This window comes from Triticum dicoccoides, chromosome 3A, assembly GCF_002162155.2.
Source record: "Triticum dicoccoides isolate Atlit2015 ecotype Zavitan chromosome 3A, WEW_v2.0, whole genome shotgun sequence".
In the NCBI taxonomy this organism is placed as follows: Eukaryota; Viridiplantae; Streptophyta; class Magnoliopsida; order Poales; family Poaceae; genus Triticum; species Triticum dicoccoides.
In genome coordinates, this window is record NC_041384.1 from 86234202 (window position 1) to 86244674 (window position 10473).

At 41.6% G+C, this 10473-nt stretch overlaps 2 protein-coding genes across 3 annotated transcripts; one reads left to right on the forward strand and one right to left on the reverse strand.

Moving 5' to 3' along the window:
- The first annotated feature begins 1324 nt into the window (after window positions 1–1324).
- On the forward strand, window positions 1325–6054 carry LOC119267300 (MAR-binding filament-like protein 1). Of its 2 annotated transcripts, XM_037548669.1 has the most exons (4): window positions 1325–1686; window positions 2604–2750; window positions 3121–3386; window positions 3901–6054. In XM_037548669.1, exons 1-4 carry the CDS (start codon window positions 1428–1430, stop codon window positions 5749–5751), a joined length of 2523 nt encoding a protein of 840 aa, XP_037404566.1. In that variant the 5' UTR covers window positions 1325–1427; the 3' UTR covers window positions 5752–6054. The 2 variants fall into 2 exon arrangements, with proteins under 2 accessions (XP_037404566.1, XP_037404567.1); XM_037548670.1 differs by lacking the exon at window positions 2604–2750 and having other exon boundaries at window positions 1326–1686.
- A 1034-nt stretch (window positions 6055–7088) lies between these two features.
- On the reverse strand, window positions 7089–9024 carry LOC119271284. The gene is made up of 3 exons (XM_037553173.1): window positions 7851–9024; window positions 7616–7771; window positions 7089–7503 (listed from the first exon to the last, which is right to left on the reverse strand). The coding sequence occupies exons 1-3, from the start codon at window positions 8703–8705 to the stop codon at window positions 7129–7131; spliced, it is 1386 nt and encodes a 461-aa protein (XP_037409070.1). The 5' UTR covers window positions 8706–9024; the 3' UTR covers window positions 7089–7128.
- Window positions 9025–10473: the final 1449 nt, after the last annotated feature.

The following is a 10473-nucleotide window of genomic DNA, read 5'->3' on the forward strand; positions in this document are numbered from 1 at the left end:
AAAAACGAATAAATATTGAAATCCTGAAGGCTTTTCAAAACAATGAACCAAAATTCAAGTTCCAAACATTTTTAGTCATTTACGAACAAAATTTGAAGATTTCAACATTTTTGAGAAGAGTGAACAATTTTTTGAAATGCGAACATTTACAAATTTGTGAACAAATTTTAAAAACTCACACATTTTGTAAAAAAAAGGAATTTCAAACATTTTTTCTCAACAAAAATTGGAACAAAATAGAACGTGAGAATATTTATTCAAATTATGAACAATTTTTCGGAAATAGGATCAGAAATTACAATTCACCAAATATTTTTAAACACTTTTTAAAATCACAAACATATTTTGAATTTAAAAAAAATTCAAAATGGAAAACAATTTTGAAAAATCCTAAACAATTTGAAGTGGGAACAAATTTTGAATACGTTAACAAAAATGTGAAAATAGAAACATTTTTCTAAATTTTGTGAACAATTTTTGGAAACAGGGAACATTTTTTGAAACCCCGTTCATTATTTAAAATGTACTAAAGAAAAGAAAAGAAACATTCCGCGCAACTTTTGATAAACAGAAACATTTTTTGAAAGTGCCGAATTTTCGTTTAGAAACGTGAACATTTTTTGAATTCAGGAATAATTTTCGAAAACACACCCATTTTTTAAATAATTGAACATTTTTTATAACCACGAACAGTTTTTTGAGTTTTTGAATTATTTTTGCAATATGATTTTTTTTAAAGAATTAAAATTGAAAAATAGAAAAGGAATGAATAAATAAAAAATGAAAAAGAAAAGAACAAAGAAAGAAGGAAAAAAAGAAACAGAAAAACCGGTTCGGGGAACCTTCTAGAAGATTCCCAAAACAAAAAAAAAACAGCTGGGAAACTCTGCAAGGTACCCAAAACTGGAAACACTATAATACGTTAATGGGCTTGCCCAGCTTACCGCTTGATCGCAGAATGCAGTAAATAGGATATTCCCTTGGGGGGCCGAACGGCTGAAGATGCTTAAATGGGCCGGGCCATTTCACCTGCCCATGACGCAGAGTGCCTTAAATTGGAAATACCCCCATCCTGCCGACCACACAAAAACTCCGAGGCACCCTTCCAAACAGCACCAACAGAACCCGCGCAAAGCACGCAGCCAGAGGGTAAATCCGTCACTCCACCGAACCGACAACCTTTGGCGCACGGCCAGCCAGTGTGCACCCCACCAGCGTGAAAACCTCGCCAAGATTCGTGCGCGTCGGAAACCGCAGGGGCATACCCGTAATTACCCCGTCACCCAAAGGAGATTGCCTTTGTCACCAGCTGAGACCCACCCACTCTCTCTCCTCCGCCTCCGAGATGGCCAGCTCCTAATCCACACCACCACACCGCCACCGCCATTTCCACTTCTGCTTCTGCTTCTGCCTCTGGGGGTGGCGCGATGGGGTACCTCCTCCTCTCGCCCTCGCCCTCGCCGCCACTCGCGTCCCGGCACCGCTGCCCCGCCGCCGCCGCCGGCCGCCACCGCGCGCGGAGGGGCGCGGCCGTCGTCGCATCGTGCGATGGCGGGCCGTCTTCGTCTCAGGCCGCCCGGTACGCGCTGGCGCGGCGGGCCGTGCTCCTCGGGGTCTCCGCGCTGCCGCTCCTCCGCGACACCGCCGCCAAGGCCGCCGCGCCCAGCAGCGCGGGTCTCGTGACTGGTTAGTGCGATGCTCCGACCCGGGATCTGTTTGTTCATGTCAATTCCGTCTTGTGTTTATATTCATCATATGTTTACAGCACTAAAGCCAGTCTGTCTATGTAATACTGTCTGACGAAAAGGGTTTTACCCCCAATTCGTTACTGTCACCAACGTTTGCAGTACAAAGAGTCGAAGACTGTAAAACCAAAAACCTTCTATGGAATTGCTAAAGCAAAGAGATTGAATGTCAGCCTGCCATCTTAGACTCTCACCTAAACATATCAGATTGAAATTTTCACCTGACCTTATGACCTGACATTTCAAAGAATGTCACAGCAGCCTGAATAAAACAGTGCAATCGCACACCTAGTACAACTAAATAACACCATATGCAACCCTCAAAAAAAAAAACCCCACCATATGCAGAGAGTTACATGTCTTGTGTTGTAGAGATGCATGTGATGTTTCATGTCAAATCTCAAGACTATTTCTGTCGAAATGCAAATTTCCTCTAACTGTGGATCTTTGTTGCATTTTAAATTCTCACTAGAAAAATCCCCCGAGGCCCATTAGTTTATAAATATTGCTTAGAACTACAAATTTGAGTTTGGGCTGGATTTTTTTCCCATACTATCGTACTTCTACAAAAAGATGGTGATGACTATAGATAACTCCTCAAACTAAATCTTACCCTTGATATGTGCCACGCCACAAAGGTTTATGTCTAGGTTTTGTGAAAGGTTCATACCTGAAGCATCAGTCAGTTTGGACATGGCATAAATCCTGTACTTAATGCAGTTAATTGTCATGAGAATGCTTAAACCTGATATTTTTGTGGAATAGACTTGATATTGGAGTTACACAGCTATGCTCTCATTATTCACGACTTATCTCAAGTGAATTTGATCAGATGTCACTTTTTAAATTTTCCCGCAGTTTATGGCATGTCATTACCCCAAGGGTTTATTAGAAGAAAGGGGATCCTTGCCCCGAGGATAGATCATCATGCGCAGAATTGCTACAAAACTTTCAAGATTGGACGTAATAAAGTCATCTGTAAACCTAACGATGCCATGCTTGATGGTCAGAATTCCCGCCCTCATTTAAATAGGCATATTGAAGATGGGATTTACAGTATCATTTATGACTTTGGTAGTAACCCTGTCGGGGTCTACTATGATGCATTCCTTTGCTTTTGCTGCCTGGTATAAATATTTACTATTGTGCCTGGAAACTCTACTCCAAGATAAGGTTATTTTGAATTCCCTTGTCTTTGTGCTGCCTCATTGTCATCACATTGGAGTGCTATTTAGTGCTTGCATACGAATACTACTAACTTGGGAACATTTTGTAAACATAAACATACTGATACTAGATTACTAGTTCATTTGTTTTCCACATTTATGGTGGCTTGGAAAAATAGATAAATAGTTGACGTTGCTTTTCTCTGTAGAGACAAAGGATGTCCCAAAGGTGGATGAACCTCAGGCTGGCGGGACTATGGTTGATGAACCTCAGACTGGCGGGACTCAGACAGAAACTCCTCTACTTGAAGCCCCTCAACCCGAATCATCCTTACCAGTGGTGCAAACACAATCTTCAGGGAATCCACTTGCCGGACTTCTGAATGCAATTGCGGTTATTGCCTCGGGAGTTCTTGCTGGATTGTATGGTACATCTCAACAGGAAAAGAAGGCCCTGCAATCTGTCGTCTCATCTGTAAATCATCTGCAAACCACACTCACTTTGATATATTTCATAATACTTGCTGATATTCTTGTGTAGTCTTGACCAAGATCCTAAGGAAGGAAAAAGAGAAATGGACACAAATAGCAATGTGCATACCCATAGACAAACACACGTGTTTGTGCGTGTTGGTGCGCGTGTGTGTGCTTTGATTACTGGGCGTGGGCATGTGTTCTATAGAAAAATGAACACTCTCAAATTAGGGTGTGTGGGATCTTACATATATTGGACTGATTAAAACTAATTTTCGTTAGGCTTGGAAGTATAGGACTCACTGGAACCTTGTGAGCTTGAATACTCTTATTTCCCACCATGACGTTCTCAGGGAAGCATGTCTTAAGTTGACTCGCTTAGAGAGTGTAACTTGCATATGAATGCAATCAGATTTAAAAATATTATAAGTACTTTAATGCCTTGAAATTTTTATATGTTCAAATTGATCCATGAAGACATTTATCTGACATGTCTAAATTGCTACTTTGTTCAGTTGGAGGTCAAATTGGCTGAAAATGAGGCAGCGATCTCATTGATGAGGGAGACTTATGAAAAAAGGTTATTAGAGCAACAAGCAGCACAGAAGAAGCAATCTATGAAGTTCCAGGAGCAGGAAGCTTCATTGCTAGATCAATTGGCTTCAACAAAAAAGACTGTAACATCACTAAGTGAAGAATTCAGAAGGGAGAAGGCACGGGCTGAGGAGCTCAAGGATGAAATACGGAGATTAGAGAGTAGTATTGTTAAAGCTGGGGATGATAAAGATGTGCTTGAAGCCAAACTGACAGAAAAGGTTGGTGAAATGAATGATTTGCAGGAAAAGTTAAGTCTACTCAGCCAACAGTATGATAGCAAGGAGAAACGCATTGAGGAACTCAACTCATCACTTTCTTCAAAGGAAGCGGAGTATCAGAACCTGCGCCGTTTCTCTCATCAAACGAAAGAGAGTCTTGAACTTGCAAATGCTAAAATACAACAACTGGAGGAAGAGATTCATACAACTAAAAATGATCTTGCTTCTAAGATATCGTCAATTGATTCACTGAGTGAGAAACTTCAAGTATTAAGCTCTGCAAAGAAGGAAGCCGAGGAAAAAATAAATGAGCTAATTAAAGAGTGCACAGACTTAAAGGCTTCTTCTGAGATAAGAGCGAACCATGATTCTGAACTACTGTCTGAGAAAGATGATCTGATCAAACAGATGGAAGAAAAGCTCTCTGTTGCATTAAGTGCCTCTAGCAAAGACCATGAAGTCATTGCCGGATTGAACAAGGAATTGGATGCCACCAAAGCAATGCTAGACGATGAAGTTGCAGCACTGAAAAGCCTTAGAGATTTACTTAAATCCACTGAAGAGACCCTAAGTGATTCCCGAACTGAGGTTTCCGAACTTTCCAAGGACCTTGATGAAGCAAATAGGACAAATAAGGACCTGGCATTGCAGATTTCAAATCTCCAAAGCAAGTTCAATGAAATGCGAGAAGGTCTGACTTACAAGCTTGGAGAGGCTGAATCAGTATCTAAAGCTCTATCAGATGAACTGGTCTCAGCTAAAGAGATGATTCAAAAGGGTCAGGAAAAACTTGAAGCTACCTCTAATGAGTTTGCTTCTGCCGTGGAAGCTCGTGACAACCTGAAGAAAGAATTGCTGGATGTGTACAAGAAGTTCGAGTCCACCACACAGGAGCTTGTTGATGAAAGGAGAATCGTGACCACTTTGAATAGGGAGCTTGAGGCTTTGGCCAAACAATTGAATGCAGATTCTCAAGCACGAAAAGTACTCGAAGCAGACCTGGATGAAGCAACCAGATCACTAAACGAGATGAACACGAGCGCAGTGTCACTCTCTGAGGCGCTAGAGAGCACTCATTCCAAGAATACCACTCTTGAAGCAGAGAAAGAAATGCTATCAAAAGCTCTCGATGAACAAACAAAACTGACAACCGAGGCTCAAGAGAACTGTGAGGATGCTCAGAATCTTATCACAAGGCTTCAGACAGAAAGGGAGACTTTTGAAATGAGGTCTAGGCACCTCGAAGAGGAACTGGCCTTAGCGAAGGGTGAGATGTTGCGCCTAAGGAGGCAGATTAGTGCAAGCAAATCCCAGAAAACAAGATATGTTCCCAGAGCAAGTGCATCCACAGAAACCAGCACTGCTCCCAGAGCAAGTTCGCCCACAGAGACCAGCAATGTTCCCCGAACAAGTGTTCCCACAGAGACCAGTCAGACCCCGAACGAGCAGTCTGTGAATGATGGTACTCAGAAGACCGGCGAAATTGCTGCTGAGACTCCATATACTGTAAGAGTAAAGGCTAGGAGAGGAAAAGGCGGTGGGCCGCGATGAATCTATCTGGTAGTCCCATAGAGAAGTGCCATCTTCCTTTCATTTTGTTTAGTCATCAGTTATAACTTCATTTTTGATACTACCATCCTGTAGCATGGGTCATCATTTCAGTGCTATTTAGTTTACTTCCTTGTGACGTTTGAGACATCCAGTTCCTTTCCTGTAATTCACGTGCCATGGGTTTTGAGAATTTGAGAGTTTACTTGTGTACAGGTTAATTTTTGAACGGTCGACATGATGGAGAATTCTCCTATCTGTAGTTACACTGAATTGTTCATAGATATTATCCGCTCATTTTATCTACTTGGTAGAATCAATGGTCTGCTATTCACTGTTAATCTAGCAGTATTGCTTATTTTCAAATGCAGTAGCACTACCTATACTTTGTGCATCACATGTTTTTGGTTAACCCACATTCTCCTGCTTAATCACCCCAATGCACACATTTTCATATGCTGGAGGCAGGTTTGTTTGTTCCCTGGGGATCCATTGGTTGCTGCTGCCATTTGGTTTAAGGGAAACAGGGTGTATAGAACTTGCAGAGCTTTATTATTATATACTACAAGTATGTACGCCAAATTTCAAGGGATAGATACCTAATATCTTCTCAAGGAATATACTCATATTTTGGATGAACATACTCCAACATCTTTTTCATGGACATGGTTCCGTTCTGTTGAACATACTCTATTTCAACAGATAATGAAACTTTGGAAGAGTATATGCATCACAGATTTAATTAATATACTCAACAGAAATAATGTCTCCCACGTTCAATTCTCATGGAGACACACCTCACCTGTTTATCTAGAGCACATGGCCCACACAGTCCAGGTTTCTGTGTTGTTTGGTTAAGTCACAAGTCAGGCCCCGACTAATAGATTGGCAGATATATTCTCAATCTAACATGAAACTGCAACGCATTTTTTTATCAGTGGCAAATATTATGGGCTTAAATCATCTTTGCATAATGGGCATGTGCCAGTCTAATTGAAGATCCCAACCTCAGGCAGTTACCCCATGGATCAAGTTGTATTGTTAATTTGTGAATCAAATCCTTGAGCTGAGGCAATCTGAAACTGAAGTCCAAGGTGAAATATGTTTAGGCATTTATATATTTGATTTGATGATCATTGCAGAAGTTCTTGGTAGAACGAGCGTCATGGCACTAGCATTGGAAGCATGCCCATGAGGCGGTTCTATAACACTATATCACTAGATGAAATAATCGGCAGATCGGCGCTTGTTTTAAAACAGTAGTGAAACGAAGCGCAAAACATATACAGAAAAAAGACTTGCACAACGGGTGAGATAACTTAATGAAACGAGCATGTAACAATACATGATTGAACATTGAGAAATCATGATAATTTGACATTAATTTTCAACAGCATGGCACTGGCTGCAAGGCTCCACAACGTTTAACTCAACTGTAGAGGGAACTTTCTCTAAGATGTAACTTCTCACAACCACGAGTGCTTTACGGGCTTCCATGATCATATTCATATTCCCAACTGAGCATCCACTAGCACCATCCGAACACCTAAGATCATAACAGACAGTGTCCAGTGTAAGGCGCTCCAGCGAAACCGCGTTCTCAAGAATATGGACTGTTAGCTCAACCATGCTTTTCGCGGAGCAGAAACCGATGATCTTCACATCCTTGATGCTGCCATGGCAGTGTCCTGGCATCTGCCTTAGATGTGAGGAATCACCTAAAACTGAATCATGCTCTACACTCTGTTGTGTTACCTGCCCATGATAGATATCAATGTCACTCATAACAGACAAAAAACAAGATATGTGCTCGAATTAACTGTTTCAATAGACACTAGATATCCTTGGGAAGATGAGCATGACTTACAGACAACATCAAGGTCTCCAAGGAAGGACAAGCATCAAGAAAAGAAACCAGAGAAAAGTAATCATAGTCTGGGCAAAAAGCCCCTGCTGATACCATGAAAAAAATACACAAGTGCTTGAGGTGAAGGAATTTGCCAGGTAAAAACGGTATGTCTGTCTGTATAAAAAAAGAACACCTCAGATTAATAATATACCAAGGAAATCGCCGGTAATAACCCAGAGTTTTAGAGTATTACCGCCAAAGATGAGGTTATGTCAAGAGTTTCAAGATTTGGGACCATCTGTGGAAGCTTGGCGCGAGCATAATGAACAACGTTCCAACCAGAAGCTGAAATCATAATGTCTAGCACCGCATCTCCAATTGACACTTCTACTACGCCACCAGTGTATTCAAAAACGGTGAGATTAGGAGCTTTGCTCTTTATAACCTCCAGATTTTCACAGTTAGTGACCACCAACTGGCTGAGCCGCTGGAGCGCGCAAGGTATCTTGAGGCAAGCTATCTCTTTGCAATACGTGAGTACCAATTCCTCCAAAGCTAAAGAACATGAAAGAAGGCACCCTAACTCGTCCCCTGTAATATACACTTCAGACAATTCTAGACTTGTCAGGCTTCTTAAGCAACTAAATCCAGCCATGGGACGGAAGACACAACTGCTGAGACGAAGATCCCGAATTGTGTTTGCAATCCCATTAAGTAAAATTGAGCATGGAAAGTTGTAATCCAAGTCATCATGCAGCAAAAGGGCAAGTTCTTCAATCCCTGGCTTAACAGCAAGGTGAAGCCAATCATTAAGATAACATGCGCTAATATTGGCAACATCATCTATTTCAAGCCTGAGTGCCTTCACACCATTGCCTGAGTGGTTTTTCAGAATGCGGTAAATTATCCTGACAAGATCACTCGTTGTTTTATCTGATGTTTTATTCTTTCTGTACAGGTTTTCATCGAAGATTGTTTCCTTACTAAAGGTGAGATCGGGATGGCATTTCCAAGAACGTTGAAACAAGTGTGACACGCAGGCAGCACGTGCAGCATCTCGCAGGGACAGCAGAGAATGTATATGAGCCCAGATTTCCTGCTCGCACATGTGTTAGAGAAAAGTTCAATATTGGACTTGTAGAGGCGACCGGTTACTTCAATTTCGAAAAGAAAAATAAGGCCGTAGTGAATACCATTCGGAACTACGTGCTTCCGCTAAGTAAAGTGCATTGCGGTAGTTAGATTGAGCATTGCGCAGAGAAGATCCTTCCCGCAATGTTATTAGTGGCTTTCCTAAGAAGTGCTGTTAGTGACTTGTACGGATTAAGTAATATGCAATCCATCCACGAAATGTGCATTGAGTAACTGACATTCAACAATGTTAGTAGGTGCATTTTAGTCAAACAAGATGCACTGGATGTGATATGTTGCACAATCGCACGTGATAAACAAGTCAGTTTTGCAACAACAAAAGGCAGAACTGAACATGTAACTTCAGCTAGGCTAAAAATATTAAATAGTATTCCCCCGATCCATAATAAGTGCTGCAGTTTTGAACTAACCATAGTCCAAAACTGCGACACTTATTTTGGATTGGAGGGAGTATAATTTTTTTACCTGAATATTTATAGATATATCTAGAAGCCCGTGTAATAAAACGCAACAGCGCTAGCAGGTACAGTGAAGATACATGACATGAGCGTTGGTAACTAAGGTGAGAGGATAACAAATTACACAGACCAGATAGAATGTCATTCTACAATTACTAGAATATGCAGTTTAATCTTTAATTTTTTACTAGAATCAGGAAGCACTGTTATGAAATCAACACCTTAGTCCAAACCATAAAGCCAGTGAAAGCTTTCAGAGCAGCACTTAAATAGCTTCTATCTTTTCTAGTGGTGCCTAGGAAAGATAGAAGCTATTTAAGTGCTGCTCTGAAAGCTTTCACTGGCTTTATGGTTTGGACTAAGGTGGTTTGGACTATTGTGGTTTTGCGCCAAGTAAAAAAACTCATGGTTCTACGCATCAATCAAGTAACCCAACGAGTTGGTGTTTTGTGCAATTTCCTTTTATTTGTCCGACCAAGTAGAAATAGATTCTAAGATGGAGCTCAAACAAACAAAGGAGCTCTTGTGTCAGGTACTAGAGGGAGTACATGGAAGAGGATTGGATGGCTAAGATGACTCTTAATTCCATCTAGATCTAAGGCTATCTGTGTTTCTTCTTATTACTGCTGCTATTTTTCCTTTTGCTTCCAAGTTACTCTGAATTCCCTACTCTTAACTCAGTGAAGATCGATTCCTTTACGCAGATACATGCGACGTAAACAGAGAAGAAGCTTACTACGGTGGGGACGTGGGGTTGGATCTGGTGGTGACGCCGATGATGCTGCATCCACATGAGCCGCTGGAGCCCCATGATTCGATGTGTCGACGATGACTGAGGTGGAGACTCGGGATGATGAAGTCCAGACAAGCGTTCTGCCTCTCGGTAAACTCGCTCTATTTACCTGCAGCAATTTGAACGAGGGGCGGGGGATGAAATCGCATCGGAGCCGCCGCCGACCCCGAGAGGGGGAGAAACACACCCGTGATGCAAAAACTGCCTGTTGGGCCTTTTCGACGGGAAAAAAACGCTCCAACAACAACAGCCTCGATGGGCGTGTTTGGTGGGCGCGGCTATACCGGGCGCCCCTATTTCTCGCGTTATGCGAGACGAGAGGTTCCTCTCGCTGAAGAGCGCTTGAGCTTGGCCGGCCCGAGCGCGGGGGGCCACAGCCTTTTTTCCCTTTTTTTTCGTTTTCGGTTTCCTTTTTAATTTAATTTTTGTACTTTTTTTATACTTTAAAATATTCTAAATATATGTATTACAAA